Genomic DNA, 27,471 nt, shown 5'->3' on the forward strand with positions numbered 1-27,471 from the left:
GCCCTCCGCCCCTCCGGTCGCAGCAATGCTTCGCCCTCCGCCCCTCCGGTCGCAGCAATGCTTCGCCCTCCGCCCCTCCGGTCGCAGCAATGCTTCGCCCTCCGCCCCTCCGGTCGCAGCAATGCTTCGCCCTCCGCCCCTCCGGTCGCAGCAATGCTTCGCCCTTCGCCCCTCCGGTCGCAGCAATGCTTCGCCCTTCGCCCCTCCGGTCGCAGCAATGCTTCGCCCTCCGCCCCTCCGGTCGCAGCAATGCTTCGCCCTCCGCCCCTCCGGTCGCAGCAATGCTTCGCCCTCCGCCCCTCCGGTCGCAGCAATGCTTCGCCCTCCGCCCCTCCGGTCGCAGCAATGCTTCGCCCTCCGCCCCTCCGGTCGCAGCAATGCTTCGCCCTCCGCCCCTCCGGTCGCAGCAATGCTTCGCCCTCCGCCCCTCCGGTCGCAGCAATGCTTCGCCCTCCGCCCCTCCGGTCGCAGCAATGCTTCGCCCTCCGCCCCTCCGGTCGCAGCAATGCTTCGCCCTCCGCCCCTCCGGTCGCAGCAATGCTTCGCCCTCCCCTACATTCGGACTCCTCCAGCCCAGGGGGTATTTTTAGCGCATTTGTCCTCAGTGATGTTTACGGCTGCAATGTAATAGCGCCCCTTGCAGGTTTATGCAGGAATTGCGGGGTCATTTCGGCCATTTCCCCGCAGCTCTGGCTAATATTGGGGTCTGGATCGGGGGGTGCACTGATCTTTGTACACCTCCTGCTTATTTGCCCCTTTTTAACGGTGGTCACAACTTGGTACACTAAGGATCGCTGCGCAGTCAGTAAATTGAGAGCCCCCCTGTGTGAGCGGACCACCCTGGACATTACATTCAGCGCAATTATGGGTCATCTCAATGGGATTTCACTTAATTCCCACAATTGTATGAACGTCCCAAAATATGAGCCCAGACTGTAGATCGGTGGTCTCCAACCTGCCACCCACCACAACTCCCATCATGCCCTGACTGCAGGCACTGGACGTGGCCCTCGGTCTCTGGTGACATCTGCTGGGTTTGCACTTTTCCACCCCAAACACTGGAACATGGTGCAGAAAGTGACCCTGGCCCAGCGCGGCCAAAAAGGTTTATAGCCGATTCGCTACATAAATGTTCCCGCTCCACAGCCAATAACGCCGCGACCAGTGGGGGCGGTGGACGATGACGTCAGTGTCAGATTTGGTTGTGACTAGAGTAATGTGCACAGGCCTCATCTATGATCGTCTGTAATTTATTGGTACATTAAAATCATCAGCACAAATCAGTCCCGGCCTCAACGTCGGCCATCATTGGGCTAGAACTTCTATTTCTCCGTGACAATGACCCCCGATACTTCCACCATCACCTCTCCCTCTGCAGCAGGCACTCGGCTTTTCCTGATCCTGAATGGCATGATGTGGGAGACGGGTCATACGGCTGTGTATGGGACAGATAGCCATTCTGGACACGTGACACTGGGGTAGGGTTGGGGGGGGATGGTTGTACCCCAGACCCTATGACCTTCCACGTGCCTACGCTCCAGGGGTCCACGCAGGGTCCGGCTTCCAGGAATCTCTAATCTTCATTTAATAAATAACCATTTACATCTGGTGAACGTTCATCCTCTTATTTCACGATCAAGTTCTCGGGTCCAAAGGACATCGGCAGCAGCTGCTGGAGCGTCGTGATGACGTAGGAGCCGCTCGGCTTGGTGAGGATGATCTGCCATTCCGAGCCAAACTGGAAAAAAAGGCACGAGATCAGATCGTACACTGGAAATGATCCGTCTGTATGGGGCCGGGGCGTAACGGCAACAAAACGTCACGTGGACAAGGTTAACTAAATTAATGGGGTCTCATTGCGGGGCTGCAGCCGTAGCTTCTTACTAATCACTTGTCGTTGTGTAGCCCAAAGCTAAGGAGCAAACTGGCACCAAGGCAGCGAGCGTGCACCGAACGGGGGTCCAGTATTCACAGACTGTAATCATGCTGGGAGTTGTGGCTGCGAGAGGGGAGAGAGCGGCTGCACGGAGCGGAGAGAGCGGCTGCACCGAGCGGAAAGAGCGGCTGCACCGAGCGGAGAGAGAGGCTCCACGGAGCGGAGAGAGAGCGGCTCCACGGTGCGGAGAGAGCGGCTGCACGGAGCGGAGAGAGCGGCTGCACGGAGCGGAGAGAGCGGCTGCACGGAGCGGAGAGAGAGCGGCTCCACGGAGCGGAGAGAGCGGCTCCACGGAGCGGAGAGAGAGCGGCTCCACGGTGCGGAGAGAGCGGCTGCACCGAGCGGAAAGAGCGGCTGCACCGAGCGGAGAGAGCGGCTCCACGGAGCGGAGAGAGAGCGGCTCCACGGAGCGGAGAGAGAGCGGCTCCACGGAGCGGAGAGAGAGCGGCTCCACGGAGCAGAGAAAGAGAGCGGCTCCACGGAGCAGAGAGAGAGCGGCTCCACGGAGAGGAGAGAGAGCGGCTCCACGGAGCAGAGAGAGAGCGGCTCCACGGAGAGGAGAGAGAGCGGCTCCACGGAGCGGAGAGAGAGCGGCTCCACCGAGCGGAAAGAGCGGCTGCACCGAGCGGAGAGAGCGGCTGCACCGAGCGGAGAGAGCGGCTGCACCGAGCGGAGAGAGAGGCTCCACGGAGCGGAGAGAGAGAGGCCCCACGGAGCGGAGAGAGAGCGGCTCCACGGTGCGGAGAGAGCGGCTGCACCGAGCGGAAAGAGCGGCTGCACCGAGCGGAGAGAGCGGCTCCACGGAGCGGAGAGAGAGCGGCTCCACGGAGCGGAGAGAGAGCGGCTCCACGGAGCGGAGAGAGAGCGGCTCCACGGAGCGGAGAGAGAGCGGCTCCACGGAGCGGAGAGAGAGCGGCTCCACGGAGCGGAGAGAGAGCGGCTCCACGGTGCGGAGAGAGCGGCTGCACCGAGCGGAAAGAGCGGCTGCACCGAGCGGAGAGAGCGGCTGCACCGAGCGGAGAGAGAGGCTCCACGGAGCGGAGAGAGGCTCCACGGAGCGGAGAGAGAGCGGCTCCACGGTGCGGAGAGAGCGGCCGCACCGAGCGGAAAGAGCGGCCGCACCGAGCGGAGAGAGCGGCTCCACGGAGCGGAGAGAGAGCGGCTCCACGGAGCGGAGAGATAGCGGCTCCACGGAGCGGAGAGAGAGCGGCTCCACGGAGCGGAGAGAGAGCGGCTCCACGGAGCGGAGAGAGAGCGGCTCCACGGAGCGGAGAGAGAGCGGCTCCACGGTGCGGAGAGAGCGGCTGCACAGAGCGGAAAGAGCGGCTGCACCGAGCGGAGAGAGCGGCTCCACGGAGCGGAGAGAGAGCGGCTCCACGGAGCGGAGTGAGAGGCTCCACGGAGCGGAGAGAGAGCGGCTCCACGGAGCGGAGAGAGCGGCTGCACGGAGCGGAGAGAGAGCGGCTCCACGGAGCGGAGAGAGAGCGGCTCCACGGAGAGGAGAGAGAGCGGCTCCACGGAGCGGAGAGAGAGCGGCTCCACGGAGCGGAGAGAGAGCGGCTCCACGGAGCGGAGAGAGAGCGGCTCCACGGAGCGGAGAGAGAGCGGCTCCACGGAGCGGAGAGAGAGCGGCTCCACGGAGCGGAGAGAGAGCGGCCACACACCGACCGGGCAACATCACCGAAAAGACAGTGGGATGGATCTATATGAGGCTGAAAGAACGATCCTAAAGAGACGTGTATGAACCAGTCAGGGTGTGCGGCCTCCAGCCTCTACATGGACCCCCTATAAATCCCTACATGTGTGCAGCCCCCGACAGTCCCTAGGTGCATTCATGTATGCACTGCAATCCCTACAACTTCTACAAGCATGCCTCCCCATAAATTCCTACATACGTGCACTCCTACAGTTCTGACATGCACGCACCCCCTATATCCTGACGTGCGTGTACCCCCTACATCCACACACACGCACCCCCTACATCCTGACGTGCGTGTACCCCCTACATCCTCACACACGCACCCCCTATATCCTGACGTGCGTGTACCCCCTACATCCTCACACGCGCACCCCCTACATCTTGACATGCGTGCACCCCCTACATCCTCACACGCGTGCACCCCTACATCCTGACACGCGTGCACCCCTACATCCTCACACGCGTGCACCCCCTACATCCTCACACGCGTGCACCCCCTACATCCTGACACGCGCGCACCCCTACATCCTCACATGCGTGCACCCCCTACATCCTCACACGCGTGCACCCCCTACATCCTCACACGCGTGCACCCCCTACATCCTGATACACGTGCACCCCCTACATCCTCACACGCGTGCACCCCCTACATCCTGATATGCGTGCACCCCCTACATCCTCACACGCATGCACCCCCTACATCCTGATACGCGTGCACCCCCTACATCCTCACACGCGCGCACCCCCTACATCCTCACACGCGCGCACCCCCTACATCCTCACACGCGTGCACCCCTACATCCTCACACGCGTGCACCCCTACATCCTCACACGCGTGCACCCCTACATCCTGACGTGCGTGTACCCCCTACATCCTCACACGCGCACCCCCTACATCCTCACACACGCACCCCCTATATCCTGACGTGCGTGTACCCCCTACATCCTCACACGCGCACCCCCTACATCCTGACACGCGCGCACCCCTACATCCTCACATGCGTGCACCCCCTACATCCTCACACGCGTGCACCCCCTACATCCTGATACGCGTGCACCCCTACATCCTCACACGTGTGCACCCCCTACATCCTGATACGCGTGCACCCCCTACATCCTCACACGCGTGCACCCCCTACATCCTGATACGCGTGCACCCCCTACATCCTCACATGCGTGCACCCCCTACATCCTCACATGGGTGCACCCCCTACATCCTGATACGCGTGCACCCCCTACATCCTCACATGGGTGCACCCCCTACATCCTCACACGCGTGCACCCCCTACATCCTGATACGCGTGCACCCCCTACATCCTCACATGCGTGCACCCCCTACATCCTCACACGCGTGCACCCCTACATCCTCACATGTGTGCACCCCCTACATCCTCACATGCGTGCACCCCTACATCCTCACACGCGTGCACCCCCTACATCCTGATACGCGTGCACCCCCTACATCCTGATACGCGTGCACCCCCTACATCCTGAAACGCGTGCACCCCCTACATCCTCACACGCGTGCACCCCCTACATCCTGAAACGCGTGCACCCCCTACATCCTCACATGGGTGCACCCCCTACATCCTCACACGCGTGCACCCCCTACATCCTGATACGCGTGCACCCCCTACATCCTCACACGCGTGCACCCCCTACATCCTGAAACGCGTGCACCCCCTACATCCTCACATGGGTGCACCCCCTACATCCTCACACGTGTGCACCCCCTACATCCTCACATGCGTGCACCCCCTACATCCTCACACGCGTGCACCCCTACATCCTGATACGCGTGCACCCCTACATCCTCACATGGGTGCACCCCCTACATCCTCACACGCGTGCACCCCCTACATCCTGATACGCGTGCACCCCCTACATCCTCACATGCGTGCACCCCCTGCAATCCCTACTCTCTCGCCATCTTTTCTCTCCCCAGAGTCGGATCAGCTACTTGTCAGACTGAAATGAAGTCGACCTCGTACCTCCCTCATGACCTGTCTGCAGGCCCCACACGGAGTTATAAATTCGTCTTCCACGTCACTGTAAGAAAAAAAAAAGCAGAAAAACACAATCAAATCTATGAAGAAGTCTGAAATGGTTGCACTTTTCACACCGGCCAGCAGAGGGCAGCAGTGCTGAGACGTGAAGTGCTGCAGGAGGAGTGTGAGCAGCAGTGTGAACGCGGCTCTAGAACGGGGCAGTTATTTCACCTTCTATCCAGACGGTTATTTTGCTGCTATAACAGATGGGTTATAATATAATCGCATGATCCGACTCCTCCTGTTAATGAGTAACCGAGATCTCGTGCGGCAGGAGCTCGGCTGTCAATCATTAATCCGTGGGGTCAGGTCTGAGGCTGCAGTCATTTACCCCATGTGAGTCCCTCGTACATTAACCAGGCTAAGAAGGTTTCCTCTACTATTCTCTGTTATCTGCCATTTTTAGGCTGAGAGGAATACAATCTATTGTTCTCCGTTATCAGCCATTCCAGACTGGGTTATTGTGGTGGAACAGCCGGTCACACACGTCTGACACAGCTGTGGTCGTTACAGTGTATCAGCGCATCACCTCTTAAGCTTCAGGGATCCATTTTCGCACCCAGATACATTGATCTGTTCATCCTGAGCTTCCTGGTTCAGGAATTAGACGATTTACACACAGAGAATGGGACTCGGCCGTCAGGCTATTCTGGGCCCATGGAAAGTTGGGTGACGAGTTCACGAGATCAGCGGCGCCTCCAACATTCTCAGCCGCTGAGGTTTGGAAAGTATCTGCCCCCCCCTCGAGGATACGACGGGAAATCGTCGGTTGTGTGAAACCGTCAAATAAAACCTTTGAAGAATTTTCAGATTTTATCTTCTATCCGATAAGATTGTTAGAATTTACGATGTGACACGTAAAGTTTATTGAGACCTTGGATCTGCTGGGGGCGCCCGGATCCTATTTATGGGAGTCATGTGGTTAGAAGTTACCGCTGTGCTGACATTTGGGTGATTTCATGTAACTAAGCTCATCCTGGGCCTCCTGGTTCATGAACAGAATGGCAGATCGACAGTCTGTACTGACAGCGAGAGGAGGACGGCGGCCATACTGGGCCAGAATGATGGAATATTCCCGGCACATCGGGCACTGGGACAACCTTTGTCTAGAAAGAGCGCCTCTCCATGATCATGGCGGCATCTGGTACTGCAGCTCCACTGAAATGAATGTGGCCAACCTGCAATACCAGAAGCAACCTGCGCACAGGAGTGGCGCTGTTTCAGTGTTTCCGGACACCATACTTTTTATCTACCTGGCTATAGCGATGGCGGTGAACTTCTTGGACCCCTCGGACACTGCGGTCTGGATGGCGGTCCGCTCGGCGCAGATCCCCAGCGTGTAACAGGCGTTCTCTATATTGCAACCTACAAAAAAAAAAGTGAATCCATAAGAATGGAGCAATCAGCAGCAGTAAGTACACCCGCCTCATGGGGCCGAGGACGGGCATGTAGTGGAAATGTCTCAGCCGGGGTTGTGTTCTGGAGCTGAGGAGTGGGGGGCATTGCGACCCCCTATGATGGGGGACGTTTGGGGTCTCCTATTTACCCAGGAAGATCCTCCCGTCCGGACTGAGCAGCGCCGCGCCGACCCGGAACCTGCTGTAGGGGCAGTGGGCGAAGGCTTTGGCTTCTTGGCTCTTCTGGATGAGACGCTGGATCACTTCGGGCTCCAGGCCGCCGCCGTCACCGCGGTGTGAAGGGCCGTTATGGACGCCGTCTTCACAGAAGCGCAAGTCATCATTCATCTTCTTAGTGACGAGAAGTCCTGCAATCTGGGGACGGGAAAAGAGGGAGATTTACCAAAAATAATGGCAGTGATTCGCCTCCGGCCTCCTCCCCATATGCGCCAAAACCCTGCACTGTCGCCCCTCGTCCCTCCGAACTCTCCAAAGCATCAAAACCAAGCGAGGAGCCCCCCAAAGTCTAATGTGTCACAGCAGACTGAGAAATCCGGAGAAACTCGTCGCCCCCCAGTCTAGGACGGATTTTACCACTTGTCACAGGTTGTTATATAATGGCGGCTAAAATCTCATTTACATGGAAATCCAGAATAGTGTGTGCGGATATAGATATATATATATACACCTATGTGCCCACCTATCAGTGCCGCCTGCTCTCACTGCGTGTATGTATATGTCTGCGCGCACGTGTGTGTGTAATGCATGTGTGTATGAATGTGTAGGTGTGTGTGTGTATGTATGAGTGTATGTATGTGTGTGTATATATGTGCGTGTGTATATGTATGTGTGCATGTATGCGTATATACTCATGTGTATATATGTGTATGTACCTGTGTATATGTATGTATATGTATGTGTATATATGTGTGTATGTATGTGCATGTATATATGTGTGTATAAGTGTATGTATGTATCTATGCATGTGTGTGTAATGCATGTGTGTATGAATGTGTAGGTGTATGTATGAGTGTATGTGCGTGTATGTATATATGTGCGTGTGTGTATATGTATGTGTGTGTATGTATGTATATATGTGTATGTACGTGTGTATATGTATGTGTGTATATGTGTATGAATGTCTATGTGTGTATGTATGTGCATGCATGTGTATATCTGCGCATGTGTGTATGTATGTGCATGTATATGTAGGTGTGTATGTATGTATGTGTGTATATGTATGTGTGTGCATGTATGAATGTGTATGTATGTGTGTCTATGTATGTATGTGTGTATGTATATATGTGTGTATATGTGTATATGTATGTGTGTAAGTATGTGTATGTATGAATGTATGTGCGTGTATGTATAGAACATAGAAGAGGATTCTTTACTGTTAGGGCAGTGAGAATCTGGAATTGCTTGCCTGAGGAGGTGGTGATGGCGAACTCAGTCGAGGGGTTCAAGAGAGGCCTGGATGTCTTCCTGGAGCAGAACAATATTGTATCATACAATTAGGTTCTGTAGAAGGACGTAGATCTGGGGATTTATTATGATGGAATATAGGCTGAACTGGATGGACAAATGTCTTTTTTCGGCCTTACTAACTATGTTACTATGTTACTATGTATGTATGTGCATATATGTGAACTAGATAGTTTATTTATGAAGTTTTCAGAATAATGCAATTTATATACAGGATTCGGCCGGCCGCGAACAATTAGGGAAGCGTGGTTCAAATTCCGCACCAATTCGCAGGCGGACTGCGACTGTCACTGATTGGTCACGGCCGGAAGTGACCAATCAGCGAAGCCAGGGCCGGCTCCAGGTTTTTGAGGGCCCCGGGTGAAAGAGTCTCAGTGGGCCCCCCTCTTTAACACATACCACGATTCATGATGCACAGATACAGCAGAGAAATATAGCACAGCCAAGTAGCGTATAACACAGCCCACTTAGCATATAACACAGCCCACATAGTATATAGCACAGCCACGTAGTATATAACACAGCCCACGTAGTATAGAGCACAGCCCACATAGTATATAACAGCCCACGGAGTATATAACACAGCCCACGTAGTATATAACACAGCCCACGTAGTATATAACACAGCCCACGTAGTATATAACACAGCCCACGTAGTATATAGCACAACCACATAGTATATAGCCCAGCCACGGAGTATATAACACAGCCCACGTAGTATATATCACAGCCCACGTAGTATATATCACAGCCCACGTAGTATATAGCACAGCCCACGTAGTATATTGCCCAGCCCACGTAGTATATTGCCCAGCCCACGTAGTATATTGCCCAGCCCACGTAGTATATTGCCCAGCCCACGTAGTATATTGCCCAGCCCACATAGTATATTGCCCAGCCACGTAGTATATAGCAGACACGTAGTATATTGCCCAGCCACGTAGTATATTGCCCAGCCACGTAGTATATAGCACTGCCCACGTAGTAAATAGCACAGACACATAGCATATTGCCCAGCCACGCAGTATATTGCCCAGCTACGTAGTATATTGCCCAGCTACGTAGTATATTGCCCAGCTACGTAGTATATTACCCAGCCACGTAGTATATTGCCCAGTCACGTAGTATATTGCCCAGCTACGTAGTATATTGCCCAGCCACGTAGTATATTGCCCAGCTATGTAGTATATTGCCCAGCCACGTAGTATATTGCCGAGCCACGTAGTATATTGCCCAGTCACGTAGTATATTGCCCAGTCACGTAGTATATTGCCCTGCCACGTAGTATATTGCCCACACAGTATATTGCCCAGTCACGTAGTATATAGCACAGACACGTAGTATATTGCCCAGCCACGTAGTATATTGCCCAGCTACATAGTATATTGCCCAGTCACATAGTATATTGCCCAGTCACGTAGTATATTGCCCAGCCACGTAGTATTTAGCACAGACACGTAGTATATTGCCCAGCTACGTAGTATATTGCCCAGTCACGTAGTATATAGCAGACACGTAGTATATTGCCCAGCCACGTAGTATATTGCCCAGTCACGTAGTATATTGCCCAGCCACGTAGTATATAGCACAGACACGTAGTATACTGCCCAGCCACGTAGTATATTGCCCAGTCACGTAGTATATTGCCCAGCCACGTAGTATATAGCAGACATGTAGTATATTGCCCAGCCACGTAGTATATTGCCCAGTTACGTAGTATATTGCCCAGTTACGTAGTATATTGCCCAGCCACGTAGTACACAGCACAGACACGTAGTATATTGCCCAGCCACATAGTATATTGCCCAGCCACGTCATATATTGCCCAGTCACGTAGTATATTGCCCAGTCACGTAGTATATTGCACAGCCACGTAGTATACAGCACAGACACGTAGTATATTGCCCAGCCACGTAGTATATTGCCCAGCTACGTCGTATATTGTCCAGCCACGTAGTATATTGCCCAGTCACGTAGTATATTGCCCAGTTACGTAGTATATTGCCCAGCCACGTCGTATATTGCCCAGCCACGTCGTATAGTGCCCAGCCACGTCGTATAGTGCCCAGCCACGTAGTATATTGCAGTCACGTCGTATATTGCCCAGCCACGTCGTATATTGCCCAGTCACGTAGTATATTGCCCAGCCACGTAGTATATTGCACAGCCACATAGTATATTGCCCAGTCACGTAGTATATTGCCCAGCCACATAGTATATTGCCCAGCCCACGTAGTATATTGCCCAGTTACGTAGTATATTGCCCAGTCACGTAGTTTATTGCCCAGTCACGTCGTATATTGCCCAGTTACGTAGTATATTGCCCAGTCACGTAGTATATTGCCCAGTCACGTCGTATATTGCCCAGCTACGTAGTATATTGCCCAGTCACGTAGTATATTGCCCAGTCACTTCGTATATTGCCCAGTCACGTCGTATATTGCCCAGTCACGTAGTATATTGCCCAGTCACGTCGTATATTGCCCAGCTACGTAGTATATTGCCCAGTCACGTAGTATATTGCCCAGTCACGTCGTATATTGCCCAGTTACGTAGTATATTGCCCAGTCACGTAGTATATTGCCCAGTCACGTCGTATATTGCCCAGCTACGTAGTATATTGCCCAGTTACGTAGTATATTGCCCAGTCACGTAGTATATTGCCCAGTCACGTAGTATATTGCACAGCCACGTAGTATATTGCCCAGCCACGTAGTATATTGCCCAGTCACGTAGTATATTGCCCAGTCACGTAGTATATTGCCCAGTCACGTAGTATATTGCCCAGCTACGTAGTATATTGCCCAGCCACGTAGTATATTGCCCAGTCACATAGTATATTGCCCAGTCACATAGTATATTGCCCAGTCACATAGTATATTGCCCAGTCACGTAGTTTATTGCCCAGTCACGTAGTTTATTGCCCAGTCACGTCGTATATTGCCCAGTCACGTCGTATATTGCCCAGTTACGTAATGCCCGTCGCTGATTGGTTGTGGCCGATTGGATTTCCGTGACAGACAGACAGAAGTGACCCTTAGACAATTATATAGTAGATGTGTGTAGATGTATGTGTGTATGCATGTACGTACGTACGTGTGTATGTATTTGTGTGTATGCATGCATGCATGTATGTATGTGTACGTACACTATATACATGCACACATACATGCATACATACATACACTGCTCAAAAAAAATAAAGGGAACACTAAAATCCCACATCCTAGATATGAATTCTATCCTAGATAGAATGAAATATTCCAGTAGTAAATTTTAATCATTACATAGTGGAATGTGTTGAGAACAATAAAACCTAAAAATGATCAACGTAAATCACAACGAATATCCCACAGAGGTCTGGAGTTGGAATGATGCTCAAAATCAAAGTGGAAAATGAAGTTACAGGCTGATCCAGCTTCAGTGGAAATGCCTCAAGACAAGGAAATGATGCTCAGTAGAGTGTGTGTGGCCTCCACGTGCCGGTATGATCTCCCTACGCCGCCTGGGCATGCTCCTGATGAGGTGGCGGATGGTCTCCTGAGGGATCTCCTCCCAGACCTGGACTAAAGCATCGGCCAACTCCTGGACAGTCTGGTGCAACATGATGTTGGTGGATGGTGCGAGACATGATGTCCCAGAGGTGTTCAATCGTATTCAGGTCTGGGGAACGGGCGGCCAGTCCATAGCTTCAATGCCTTCATCTTGCAGGAACTGCTGACACACTCCAGCCACATGAGGTCTGGCATTGTCCTGCATTAGGAGGAACCCAGGGCCAACCGCGCCACAATATGGTCTCACAAGGGGTCGGAGGGTCTCATCTCGGTACCTAATGGCAGTCAGGCTGCCTCTGGAGAGCACAGGGAGGGCTGTGCGGCCCTCCAAAGAAATGCCACCCCACACCATTACTGACCCACTGCCAAACCGGTCATGCTGAAGGATGTTGCAGGCAGCAGATTGCTCTTCACGGCGTCTCCAGACTCTGTCACGTCTGTCACATGTGCTCAGTGTGAACCTGCTTTCATCTGTGAAGAGCACAGGGCGCCAGTGGCGAATTTGCCAATCCTGGTGTTCTGTGGCAAATGCCAAGCGTCCAGCACGGTGTTGGGCTGTGAGCATGTCAGGATTCCCCGACCGCTGCCACCAATTTGTCACGATTCACACCGTGACCGTCACCCCTACGTCACGGGTCGGGGTGACTTTGGGCCAACAGACGGCTATCACATGTGCAGGGGGGCTTATCTTAGTTATCCCTCCACTGCTAACAATGTGATGAGAAACCACACACAAGGCTATTGACCTCTTAGTTTACAGCAGGGGCTTATTCTAGGTATCCCACTGCTTTTCTATATACCACGAACTGCAGGGATTTATGTATATCCCGCTTACAGTTCCACTTAACACTTGCAGCTCTCTGGCGCCCCCTTACTCTCAGGTCAGATTAGGTACTGCACCCTGGGTAATTGGTCGCCAGAAAGGCTGCCTGCTATGTACTGGCTATTGGGCACGCTGCAGCGACGCGATAAACTACTCCCACTCAGGCAGGAACAATAATTATCAACCCCACAGCCGCTACAGCATCACCCAAAAGTCTGCACACTATCGGTATCACTGCCACCAGCTTCGATTAACCGGGCCCGAAGCTAACCCAACACAACAGTAACAGTAGCGTATTTCCCTTCAGAAGACTTAGGGTACGGTTTAGAACAGGAGAACGAACTAATATTAAATATTATATCCCATAAAAATTAGGCAGCGCTTTATCAAAAATATTTTATAAAGATGTTACAAATGAGACAATTGCAAATATGTACAAGGGTAATTATGAAATAAACAGGGATTAAATGAGAAAATGTAACACTCACATGTTCAAAGTATGGCAGGCAGCCAGGCTAGTGGAGTTTTTTCCATACGTCCAAGCTCATTGGACGTGCTGCTGGCTTCAGGAGAAGACAAAAAAGTGACTCCTCAGAGCCTGCCAGACACTTAAAACCTTAAGGCTGTGACATCACAGAAAGGCTGGTTTATCCAGACCCTCCTCTCTCTACATTCTGAGTAAACTTGAAACTATTTTCTCTGATTTCTAGAACTTCACTAAAAAACATGTCAGAGTCATAACAAACCCATCATTCATCTCGGATTAACGTGAGCATTCTAATGAGATCAAATATGTCCTATCTGGGATACATATTTACAGAGAAAGCATTAAGCTACTTACTGGTAGCGGCATTTTTCGGAGGCCCATGACAGCACTACGAGAGAGGATCCGCCCTTCAGGAACAGGAAACCTACAGATACAAAAGGGCGGCACCTCTCCCCATGCATCAGTTGTATTTCAGAGCTTGAGAGGACTACCGCGGTTAGTGGTACACAAATATACATTATATACAGTTTATATACAAAACAATCCATTGTATCGAACTAGATACCACTCGTGAAATCTATCATTATATACACTATAGGAAGTGCTACCCCCACGTGAATAGGGAGGGAACTAAGGGTGCTGTCATGGGCCTCCGAAAAATGCCGCTACCAGTAAGTAGCTTAATGCTTTATTCGGACTCCCATGACAGCACTACGAGAGATTTACAGAGATGTAAGCTACCTTAGGGAGGGACTATAGTCTGTAGCACCCTTAACCCAAAGGAGAGATCAGAGGAGGACCCCAAATCCAACCGATAGTGTTTAAAGAAAGTGGAAGGAGATGACCAAGTGGCCGCCTTACATATTTGCTCCACTGACACTCCAGATCTCTCTGCCCAGGATGACGCCATGGCCCGGGTGGAATGTGCCTTTAGATTCTGCGGAGCTGGCCCCCCACCTGCTGTATAAGCTAGAGAGATAGTTTCCCTAATCCATTTGGCTAGTGAATATTTTGACACTCTAAATCCTTTCCTTGGACCTTGGAAGGAAAGAAACAGTGCTCCATCTTTTTTCCAATTATCAGTGGCTGAGATATACTGAAGGAGAGATCTCCTAACGTCTAACGTATGAAGCTCCTGCTCTTTAGGATTAGAGGGATTAGGAATAAAGGATGGCAAAACTATCTCCTGTGATCTATGGAAACGTGTCGCTACCTTCGGCAGATATGCCGGGTCTGGTCTAAGGACTACTCTGTCTGATAAGATTTCTGTGTATGGAGGAGCTCTAGAAAGTGCCTGGATATCCCCTATCCTGCGAGCTGAGGTTATGGCAATCAGGAAGGCTGTCTTAAGCGTCAACATTTTGATCGAGGCCTCTTGCAGAGGTTCAAAGGGGGGTTTTGTTAGAGAGGACAGAACTAAATTTAAATCCCATGGAACTGTTCTATCCTTATATACCGGTCTAGATCTACTAACTGCCTTCATAAACCTCGCTATCCAATAATTGTTAGCTATATTGCATGAAAACAGGGCACCCAGAGCTGAGACCTGTACTCTAAGGGTACTAGTTGAGAGTTTTAACTCGAGACCCCTCTGTAGGAACTCTAAAATTTGTTGTATTGGTACCCCGTCTCGGATGTCAAATCTTGAACAAGACAAGAACTTCCTCCAAGTTCTAGAGTAGATTTTTGTAGTTATTTGCTTTCTACTCTTTAGGAGTGTCTCGACTAAATTTGGAGAGAAGCCTTTTCCCACTAATAGTGACCGTTCAAACTCCACGCCGTTAAATGGAGCGCTGCCACTTGTGGATGGGAGATCGGTCCCTGAGAAAGCAGGTTCGGGATCTCTGGTAGTACCCAGGGAACCGATACAGACATTGTCTTGAGCCAGGCAAACCAGGTTCTTCTGGGCCAAAAGGGGGCGATAAGGATGACTTTCGCTCGATCTTCCCTGATTTTCCTCACCACTAGAGGTATCAGGTTCAGTGGTGGGAAAGCATAGGCCAGTGGAAAATCCCATTTTATCAGAAACGCGTCCACCGCCAAGGGATTCTCCCTGGGATTTAGCGAGCAAAAAAGTTTTACTTTTCTGTTGTTTCTGGTGGCGAACAGGTCTACCACTGGTTGACCCCATCTGCAGACGATCAGATTGAAAATGTCTTTGTTGAGAGACCACTCTCCTTGTCTTAACACGTTTCGGCTGAGGAAATCTGCTGCCACATTTTCCTTTCCTTTGATGTGGAGAGCCGTCAAAGATAGAAAATTGTGCTCTGCCACCTGGAACAATCGATCCGTGATTTGCATCAATGTCTCGGAACGAGTTCCCCCTTGCCGGTTTATGTAAGCGACTGCAACTCTGTTGTCCGACAGAATTCTGACGTGCTGGCCCTGCAGATATATGAGGAATTTTTTAACAGCCAATTCAACCGCCAACAACTCCCTTTGGTTGGATGAGAATGTTGTGAAGGGTTCCCATTGTCCCTGGACCACCATGTCCCCCATGTAGGCTCCCCACCCTGAAGAGCTGGCATCTGTGGTTATCACCCGGGACACATTTACTATCCAAGGAACCCCCGCTGATAAATTCTTTTTATCTGACCACCACCTAAGGGAATCTAGCGTGGTTGGCCCTAACGTTATTTTCCCATTTAACGCGCCTCCCAAGGCTCTGTCATGGAACAAGACTTCTCTCTGTAGGGATCTGGTGTGGAACTGAGCCCACATAACTGCTGGAATGCAAGATGTGAGTGACCCAAGTAGAGACATTGCTTGCCTAAGTGTCATGGAAGGTGTATTGATTGTTTTTAACGCATACATTTGAATTAGATCTATTTTTTCTATAGGGAGGAGACACTGTTGTGTCACTGAATCCAACATTAGACCCAGGAACTTTTGAATATTTAGGGGCTGTAACTTAGATTTTTCGAAGTTTATGATCCAACCCAGGTGTTCTAGCTTGGCTTTAGTAACCTCCCATTGTGACAGACAGTGATCTACTGAGTTCCCTACAATGAGGAAATCATCCAAGTAGGGAATTATAAGGACATTTGATTCTCTTAAATGTGCCATGACTTCAGCGATTATTTTAGTGAACACTCTAGGAGCAGAAGTTATCCCGAAGGGAAGTGCCCTGAACTGAAAATGTTGAATCCTACCCCCCATTAGTACTGCTACCCTTAGGTATTGTTGGAAATCAGCGTGAATGGGTACATGATAGTAGGCATCTTTCAAATCCACTACTACCATAAAACAATTGTTGAAAAGCATTTTTATTGTCGAATTGATGGACTCCATTTTGAAGGTATGTTTTACCAAAAACTTATTGAGACCCTTAAGGTTTATAATGGTCCTATAAGACATATCCGGTTTTTGAATTAGGAAAAGGGGAGAGTAGAACCCCTTCCCTGCCTGAGAATACGGCACTTCAATCAAAACATTTTTGGAGCAAAGAGTCCTCACTTCCTCTTCTAAGGCAAATTGTTCAGTGGGAGATGAACGCCAGGGTGTTAACTGGAATTTGTCCCGTGGGGTATGGACAAACTCAAGTCTGAGACCATGGGAAACAGTGTCTTTTATCCAAACACTGTTTGTGATTTTTGACCACTCTGCCGAGAAATGCGACAGTCTCCCTCCCACCGGGATTGCCAGTCATTGGTCTTGTTTTTTGTTTTCCGTCGGGTTACGGCGAAACATGAGACCTGTGCCTCTTTTTCGCTTATCATCCCATCTGGAACGATCCCTACCCGGTGAGAAGGTGCGCCTTCCTCCCCGATTGAACCTTCTTTTGTTGAAGGGACGGCGATATGGAGTGAAAAGATTGGGAAACTTTTTCTTATCATCCCCTGCCTTCTCCAGGAGCTCATCCAGGGTAGGCCCAAATAGATACTCGCCTTTACAAGGGATAGCGCAGAGCTTTGCTTTCGCCTGCATATCCCCCGGCCAGCATTTCAGCCATAGGGCTCTCCTTGCAGCATTAGAAAGTCCTGCTGCTCTAGCTGCCAACTTTACGGAGTCAATTGAGGCGTCCGATAAAAAAGCCGCCCCCTCCTGGATTATTGGTAATGCTGAGAGTATGGAATCTCTAGAGGCCCCCTGTTTTAATTGGGTCTCCAACTGGTCCAGCCAGACCATCATTGACCTTGCCGTGCAGGTTGACGCCACCGCAGGTCTTAAGGAGCCGGCTGCCATCTCCCAGGTTCCCTTTAAAGGTATCCACTTTCCTATCCAGGGGGTCTTTAAGTGTCCCCATATCCTCAAACGGGAGAGAGGATCGCTTTGCTACCTTGGCAATTGCTGCATCCAGCTTTGGGGCCTTTTCCCAGCTACCCACTGCTGGGTCATCAAAAGGGTACCGACGTTTCTGCGCAGGTGGTAAGGAGCCTTTTCTCTCTGGTTTTCTCCACTCCCTGTTGATAAGTTCCTGTATTTTCTCATTTAAAGGAAAGACTCTGCGCTTTTTCTGTTCTAACCCGCTGAACATCATTTGTTCTTTAGATAGTTGAGGCTTGGGTTCTGTTATACCCATTGTGCCTCTGACCGCCTTTATTAATTTGTCTATCCTCTCTATGGGTAGGCAAAACCGAGCAGCGTCTTCTTCCGAAGAGGAGGATGAAGCTGCTGAATCGTCCGATTCCTCGCTCCTGTCCTTATCCACAGACGAATCAGATGCCCACTGAGTTTTTTGCTTAGAGCCTCCTGTCTGTGAAAGGTTCTTAATGGACTGCTTGACCTCCATTCTAACCATTTCCTTTAGACTGGCCGCAATAGAAGAGGACTCTTCTGCTACCTAAGGGGATAAGTAAGGTAGACTAGAATGTAAGATCTACATGCTATACCCCCTCCCCTCCTTCCAGGACCTCACCGTCTGCTGGATACAGGGGTCACATAGTTTTTTAGGGTGTGAGTCAGGCAAGGGGACCCCGCAGATGGCACACTCCCTATGCTTCGCCTTACTGACGCTTTTCTTTCCCTGCACAAAACATATGAGGGGACACTAGTCACTAAGTGAACTTTCTCGAAGGTCACTTACCAGTGGCTGCCCCACACCCAGAAGATACCGAAGTACGAGGGGGATCTTTTCTGGCTGACGCTCCAGACCCCTGTCTGGAGGAGCTTCTGCGGCCAGACCCATCGCTCTTTTTCTCACGATCCTTCTCCATGGATTTCTGAGGCACTTCATCCAGCAGCAGAGGCTGCTGATCCTGATCAGACTCCATCTTCAGTTTGGAGACCAGGAGCAAGGATCGCGCACCTGGAGCCGATATATAGCCCCTCCTTCGGCCAGCGTAATTATGCCGCGCTTGTAGCCACTTTCCACCCCCCCCCCCCCGCAGCTGCAGGGGATCAGCCGACACCTGAGGGTGATCGGCGCACATTTACCGGTGGGCGCCGCCATCTTGGAGCTCCTGCGCATGCGCAGAAGCTCCGCGACCCGGAAGACACCGCCGGCTCCGCCCCCCGACGTCACCCCTAGTCCACAGCGCTTCCTGTCAGCGCTGTGAACAGCGTGGGACGCCGAGACCATGCCGGGAGACTCCGAGGGCGCCCCCACAATGCCGCCGACCCCCCCAAGGGAGGAGGACCTTTATACATACCACGCGCGGCTTCCGGAGACCGGACACCCCCTGGCGACCGCTCCACGCTGATCAGACACTGCCGTGCAGCCCTGCCAGAGCCACCGTGTCTACTTCAGGTACCCCGCACCGGCCGAGGTAGGAGACCCCCTCGCTACCCGAATCGGTCCGGCCGGCCTGGAATCTGCTAGCATCTTCTTGTAGGATCCAGTCCCTCCAGGAACAGGAAACCAACTGATGCATGGGGAGAGGTGCCGCCCTTTTGTATCTGTAGGTTTCCTGTTCCTGAAGGGCGGATCCTCTCTCGTAGTGCTGTCATGGGAGTCCGAATAAATCCCTACTTCTTTACCAGATGGAGTTAGAAGCCAGAGTTTCAAGGGATGGGTAGATACACCGAGTGGGAATACGAATATATATTTTCGTGTTCTTAACGTAAACATTGTGCATAATATCGTACAAAAACCAAACAAAGAATCTTTCATGAATTTTGGAGCCATTTTTCCAGTTCCAGCTGGAGGAAGATTCTAACCTGGTCGTAAATACCTTTCGGCCATAAAACTCCCCCCAGTACATTGGCAAAGCAGCTCTTGGCTGAGTGAAAGGGAAGGGGGGGGGGGGGCTTTTTAGCCCCCAGCCTGCTGCAAGAAAAACTACTTATATGATATTTCATACCATATCGTGACAGAGCACAACCCCCATCTGTGGACGTCGGGCACTCAGACCATCCTCATGGAGTTGGTTTCTAACCGTTTGTGCAGACACATGCACATTTGTGGCCGGCTGGAGGACATTTTGCAGGGCTCTGGCAGTTCTCCTCCTGTTCCTCCTTGCACAAAGGCGGAGGTAGTGGTCCTGCTGCTGGGTTGTTGCCCTGCTACGGCCCCTCCACATCTCCTGGTGTACTGGCCTGTCTCCTAGTAGCGCCTCCAGCCTCTCGACACTACGCTGACAGACACAGCAAACCTTCTTGCCACAGCTCGCATTGATGTGCCATCCTGGATGAGCTGCACTACCAGAGCCACTTGTGTGGGTTGTAGCATCCGTCTCATGCTACCACGAGTGTGAAAGCACAACCAACATTCAAAAGTGACCATCAGCCAGAAAGCATTGGTGCTGAGATGTCGTCTGTGGTCCCCACCATGCTCCTTTATTGAGGGTGTCTTGATAATTGCCAATAATTTCCATCTGTTGTCTGTTCCATTTGCACAACAACATGTGAAATTGATTGTCAAACAGTGTGGCTTCCTAAGTGGACAGTTTTATTTCACAGAAGTTTGATTTACTTGGAGTTATATTCTGCTGTCTAAGTGCTCCCTTTATTTTTTTGAACAGGGTATATATATATATATATATATATATATATATATATATATACTAGATTGTGGCCTGATTCTAATGCATCGGGTATTCTAGAATGTGCATGTCCCCGTAGTATATGTACAATGATGATTCCAGAATTCGCGTCAGACTGTGCCCGTCGCTGATTGGTCGATGCAACCTTTATGACGTCATTGTTGCCATGGCAACCATTATGACATCTACGTCGATACTGTGCCCGTCGCTGATTGGTCGAGGCGAATTCGCGGCAGACTGTGCCCCGTCGCTGATTGGTCGAGGCAACCTTTATGACATCATCGTCGCCATGCTGTGCCCGTCGCTGATTGGCATCAATAGTAAAAAATGTAATGTTAAAAATAATAATAAAAAAAAAAAAAACTGCTATACTCACCCTCCGTAGTCGCTCGCGCCGGCCGTCATCTTCGGCCGGGATCACACATGCGAGAAACACCTCTGTGTCTCGCATGTGAAATCCAAGCTCTGGCGCCGGCACTTCGGAGCGGAGCGTGCGGCCGCAAAGCAACACATAGAGCCGCACGGTCCGCTCTGGAGTGCCGGCGCCAGAGCTTGGATTTCACATGCGAGACTCGGACGTGTTTCTCGCATGTGTGATCCCGGCCTTCCGTTGCAGGTTCCGGTGGCAAAGATGGTATGGGAGAAGGGCCTGCCATGACGTCATGGTCATGTGACCGCGACGTCATCACAGGTCCTGCGCTCATACCAACCCTGGGACCGGAAGCTGCTGTGGACTACAAGGGGCCCTCGGAAAGGTGAGTATATGTTTATTTTTTATTTTTTAAACTGTGACAAACCTGGCTGGGCAATATAGTACGTGGCTCTGTGCTGTATACTACGTCACTGGGCAATATACTACATGACTGGGCAATATACTACGTAACTGGGCAATATACTACGTAACTGGGCAATATACTACGTGGCTGGGCAATATACTACGTGGCTGGGCAATATACTACGTGGCTGGGCAATATACTACGTGGCTGGGCAATATACTACGTGGCTGGGCAATATACTACGTCACTGGGCAATATACTATGTGGCTGGGCAATATACTACGTGGCTGGGCAATATACTACGTAACTGGGCAATATACTACATGGCTGGGCAATATACTACGTCACTGGGCAATATACTACGTAACTGGGCAATATACTACGTGGCTGGGCAATATACTACGTGGCTGGGCAATATACTACGTGGCTGGGCAATATACTACGTGGCTGGGCAATATACTACGTGGCTGGGCAATATACTACGTGGCTGGGCAATATACTACGTGGTTGGGCAATATACTACGTGGCTGGGCAATATACTACGTGGCTGGGTAATATACTACGTGGCTGGGCAATATACTACGTGGCTGGGGAATATACTACATGGCTGGGCAGTATACTACGTGGCTGGGCAATATACTATGTGACTGGGCAATATACTACGTGGATGGGCAATATACTACGTGGACATACATATTCTAGAATACCCGATGCGTTAGAATCGGGCCACCATCTAGTATATTATATATACCCCTGTACTCACCTGTTTGCGCCACCTGCTCTCGCCCCGTCTATATATTATATATACCCCAGTACTCACCTGTTTGCGCCGTCTGCTCTCGCCCCGTGTATATATTATATATACCCCAGTACTCACCTCTTTGCGCTGCCTGCTCTCGCCCCGTGTATATATTATATATACTCCAGTACTCACCTGTTTGCGCCGCCTGCTCTCGCCCCGTGTATATATTATATATACCCCTGTACTCACCTGTTTGTGCTGCCTCCTCTCGCCCCGAGTATATATTATATATACCCCAGTACTCACCTGTTTGCATCGCCTGCTCTCACCCGTGTATATCTAATATATAAAGCTGAATGTGTGTTTGTGTGTGTGTGTGTCCGGAATTGGCATCTGCACCGTCGCAGCTACAGCCACAAAATTTTGCACAGTCACACGTCTGGACCCCAAGAGCGTCATAGGCTACGCTGTGAGGCGAAATTTTAACCCCGCGCTTTCCAATTCACCAAACAATTTTGCCCCTATCTACATAATGGAGAAAAAGTGAAAGGAAAAGTGTTGGAGGTAAATTGACAGCTGCCAGATGTGAACAAGGGGGACTTAAAGAGTGAGAGCGATGGCGCCAAAGAGTATTTACTGTACAGTTGCTAAGGTGGGGCCCCGACATGGGATACTCGCCACACACGGGGATATGAACACACACACAAAATGCGCCACACACTACCACGTGCTTGAACACATATACCACCCTCAGCACACATTTCACCACACATACACCAACCTCGCCACATAAAAGTCGAAACACAAAAGTCGCCGCTCAAAACTCGCCATGCGCAAAACTCACGACATGCAAAACTAGGCTCACGCAAAACTTTGCCACACGTGCAAAACTCACCTCATGGAAAACTCGCCACGCGCAAAACTCGCCACATGCAAAACTAGGCTCATGCAAAACTCGCCACACGTGCAAAACTCACCTCATGGAAAACTCGCCACGCGCAAAACTCGCCACATGCAAAACTAGGCTCACGCAAAACTCGCCACACGTGCAAAACTCACCTCATGGAAAACTCGCCACGCGCAAAACTCGCCACATGCAAAACTCGCCACACGTGCAAAACTCACCTCATGGAAAACTCTCCACACGTGCAAAACTCACCTCATGGAAAACTCGCCACATGCAAAACTAGGGTCACGCAAAACTCGCCACACGTGCAAAACTCACCTCATGGAAAACTTGCCACGCGCAAAACTCGCCACATGCAATATATATATATATATATATATATATATATATATATATATATATATATATATATATATATATATATATATATATATATATATATATATATATATATATATATATATACTAGATTGTGGCCTGATTCTAATGCATCGGGTATTCTAGAATGTGCATGTCCCCGTAGTATATGTACAATGATGATTCCAGAATTCGCGGCAGACTGTGCCCGTCGCTGATTGGTCGAGGCAACCTTTATGACGTCATTGTTGCCATGGCAACCATTATGACATCTACGTCGATACTGTGCCCGTCGCTGATTGGTCGAGGCGAATTCGCGGCAGACTGTGCCCCGTCGCTGATTGGTCGAGGCAACCTTTATGACATCATCGTCGCCATGCTGTGCCCGTCGCTGATTGGCATCAATAGTAAAAAATGTAATGTTAAAAATAATAATAAAAAAAAAAAAAACTGCTATACTCACCCTCCGTAGTCGTCCACGCCGGCCGTCATCTTCGGCCGGGATCACACATGCGAGAAACACCTCTGTGTCTCGCATGTGAAATCCAAGCTCTGGCGCCGGCACTTCGGAGCGGAGCGTGCGGCCGCAAAGCAACACATAGAGCCGCACGGTCCGCTCTGGAGTGCCGGCGCCAGAGCTTGGATTTCACATGCGAGACTCGGACGTGTTTCTCGCATGTGTGATCCCGGCCTTCCGTTGCAGGTTCCGGTGGCAAAGATGGTATGGGAGAAGGGCCTGCCATGACGTCATGGTCATGTGACCGCGACGTCATCACAGGTCCTGCGCTCATACCAACCCTGGGACCGGAAGCTGCTGTGGACTACAAGGGGCCCTCGGAAAACTCGCCACATGCAAAACTAGGCTCATGCAAAACTCGCCACACGTGCAAAACTCACCTCATGGAAAACTCGCCACATGCAAAACTTGCACACGCGGAAAAATTGCCACATGCACAAAAGTTGCAACACATGCAAAAGTTGCCTCACACAAAACTTGCACATACTCAAAACGCACAACACATAAAACTCGCCATGCGCAAAACTTGCTGCACACAACTTGCTACACTAACCTGTCACATGCAACTCGACACACAAAAAGTTGCTACACGCATGTCGCCACACAAAACTCATCTCACAAAAGTCGCTACATGCATGTCGCCACATGCAACTCAACACACACAACTTGACACATGAAACTTGCCCTAAAACACACACAAGTCTGGTATTATCCTTCAAAAATAAAAATCTGATTAATAAGCAGACAAACTACAAGAGCAACAAATGTACCATATAGGAAATACGGCAGCTGTCAGTCACATGACCTGTCTATTATGTGTATGTGTGAGCTAATATATACTGCCAGGGGGGAGGGCTTCCTGTTGGCTGGGGATTTATCAGGCTGCCAATTTAGCTTACAAATACCGAGGTAAAAATACTGACCAAATAACGTGTGAACGCGGTCTAATACAGGAGGAGATGACACACAGGTATATACTATATACAGGGGAGATGACACAGATATATACTATATACAGGAGAGATGACACACAGGTATATACTATATACAGGAGGAGATGACATACAGGTATATACAATATACACGAGAGATGACACACACATATAAAGGAGGAGATGACACAGGTATATACTATTTACAGGAGGAGATGACACACAGATATATACTATATACAGGAGGAGATGACACAGGTATATACTATATACAGGAGGAGATGACACACAGATATATACTATATACAGGAGGAGATGACACAGGTATATACTATATACAGGAGGAGATGACATACAGATATATACAATATACACGAGAGATGACACACACATATATACTATATACAGGAGGAGATGACACAGGTATATACTATATACAGGAGGAGATGACACACAGATATATACTATATACAGGAGGAGATGACACAGGTATATACTATATACAGAAGGAGATGACACACGGGTACATACTATATACAGGGGAGATGACACAGGTATATACTATATACAGGAGAGATGACACAGGTATATACTATATACAGGAGATGACACACATATATACTATATACAGGGGAGATGACACACAGGTATATACTATATACAGGAGGAGATGACACACAGGTATATACTGTATACAGGAGGAGATGACACACGTATATACTATATACAGGGGAGATGACACAGATATATACTATATACAGGAGAGATGACACAGTTATATACTATATACAGGAGGTGATGACACACAGGTATATACTATATACAGGAGGAGGTGACACAGTTATATACTATATACAGGAGGTGATGACACACAGGTACATACTATATACAGGAGAGATGACACAGTTATATACTATATACAGGAGGTGATGACACAGGTATATACTATATACAGGGGAGATGACACACAGGTATATACTATATACAGGAGGACATGACACACAGGTATATACTATATACAGGAGGAGATGACACACATATATACTATATACAGGGGAGATGACACACAGGTATATACTATATACAGGAGATGACACACAGGTACATACTATATACAGGAGGAGATGACACAGGTATATACTATATATAGGAGAGATGACACACAAGTATATACTATATACAGGAGGAGATGACACAGGTATATACCATATACAGTAGGAGATGACAGGTATATACTATATACAGATGACACAGGTATATACTATATACAGGAGAGATGACACAAGTATATACTATATACAGGAGGAGATGACACAGGTATATACCATATACAGTAGGAGATGACACAGGTATATACTATATACAGGAGGAGATGACACAGGTATATACTATATACAGGAGGAGATGACACACATATATACTATATACAGGAGGAGAAGACACACTGGTATATACTATATACAGGGGAGATGACATACAGGTACATACTATATACAGGGGAGATGACACGTATATACTGTATACAGGGGAGATGACACGTATATACTATATACAGGAGGAGATGACACACAGATATATACTATATACAGGAGGAGATGACACACAGGTATATGCTATATACAGGAGATGACATAGGTATATACTATATACAGGAGGAGATGACACACGTATATACTATATACAGGAGGAGATGACATACAGGTATATAGAGGAGGAGAGGACATACAGCAGGTATATACTATATACAGGGGAGATGACATTCAAGGATATACTATATACAGGAGGCGATGACACATAGGTATATACAGTACAATATACAGAAGGAGATGACATACAGCAGGTATATACTATTTACAGGGGAGATGACATACAGGTATATACTACATACAGGAGATGACATACAGGTGTATTCTATATATAAGGATGATGACAAACATGTATATACTGAGGGGAAAATGAGAGGTGTGAGGTGAAAATGAAAAGGTGTGAGTGCAAAATGAGAGGAGTGAGGGAATATAGTGGAGTGATCAGAAAATGACAGATGTAAAGTCGAAATGACAAGTGTTAGGGGGGAATGAGGGGGAAAATAAGAGGGGGGAAATGAGAGGTGTGATGGGAAAATAAGAGACGTGAGGTGCTATAACTAACGACAGATATTTACCATGCCCAGGCAACGCCGGGCTCTTCAGCTAGTATTATATATACCCCAGTACTCACCTGTTTGCGCCGCCTGCTCTCGCCCCACGTATATATTATATATACTCCAGTACTCACCTGTTTGCACCGCCTGCTCTCACCCCATGCATATATTATATATACCCCAGTACTCACCTGTTTGCACCGCCTGCTCTCGCCCCGTGTATATATTATATATACCCCTGTACTCACCTGTTTGCGCCGCCTGCTCTCGCCCCGTGTATATATTATATATACCCCAGTACTCACCTGTTTGCACCGCCTGCTCTCACCCCGTGTATATATTATATATACCCCTGTACTCACCTGTTTGCGCCGCCTGCTCTCGCCCCGTGTATATATTATATATACCCCTGTACTCACCTGTTTGCGCCACCTGCTCTCGCCCTGTGTATATATTATATATACCCCAGTACTCACCTGTTTGCGCTGCCTGCTCTCGCCCTGTGTATATATTATATATACCCCAGTACTCACCTCTTTGCGCCGTCTGCTCTCGCCCCGTGTATATATTATATATACCCCTGTACTCACCTGTTTGTGTTGCCTGCTCTCGCCTGTGTATATGTTATATATACCCCAGTACTCACCTGTTTGCGCCGTCTGCTCTCGCCCCGTGTATATATTATATATACCCCTGTACTCACCTGTTTGCGCCGCCTACTCTCGCCCCGTGTATATATTATATATAC

The 27,471-nt window shown here is 49.6% G+C and overlaps 1 protein-coding gene across 9 annotated transcripts in view; it reads right to left on the reverse strand.

Moving 5' to 3' along the window:
• Window positions 1–1,235: 1,235 nt before the first annotated feature.
• Window positions 1,236–27,471, reverse strand: part of CDA (cytidine deaminase) — a 102,923-nt gene continuing 76,687 nt past the window's right edge. For 6 of the 9 annotated variants that reach the window (XM_069741011.1, XM_069741007.1, XM_069741008.1 and 3 more), the window contains 4 exons: window positions 7,230–7,455; window positions 6,937–7,048; window positions 5,627–5,684; window positions 1,247–1,738 (listed from right to left, as the gene is read on the reverse strand). In XM_069741011.1, coding sequence (XP_069597112.1) covers window positions 1,625–1,738; window positions 5,627–5,684; window positions 6,937–7,048; window positions 7,230–7,428 — 483 coding nt within the window. In that variant the 5' untranslated portion in view covers window positions 7,429–7,455 and the 3' untranslated portion in view covers window positions 1,247–1,624. Of the gene's footprint in view, window positions 1,739–5,626; window positions 5,685–6,936; window positions 7,049–7,229; window positions 7,456–22,062; window positions 22,081–27,471 lie in introns of those variants that run through there. The other 3 variants (XM_069741009.1, XM_069741010.1, XM_069741012.1) reach the window with 2 other exon arrangements.

The sequence above is a fragment of the Ranitomeya imitator genome, chromosome 10 (assembly GCF_032444005.1).
Source record: "Ranitomeya imitator isolate aRanImi1 chromosome 10, aRanImi1.pri, whole genome shotgun sequence".
Lineage (NCBI taxonomy): Eukaryota > Metazoa > Chordata > Amphibia > Anura > Dendrobatidae > Ranitomeya > Ranitomeya imitator.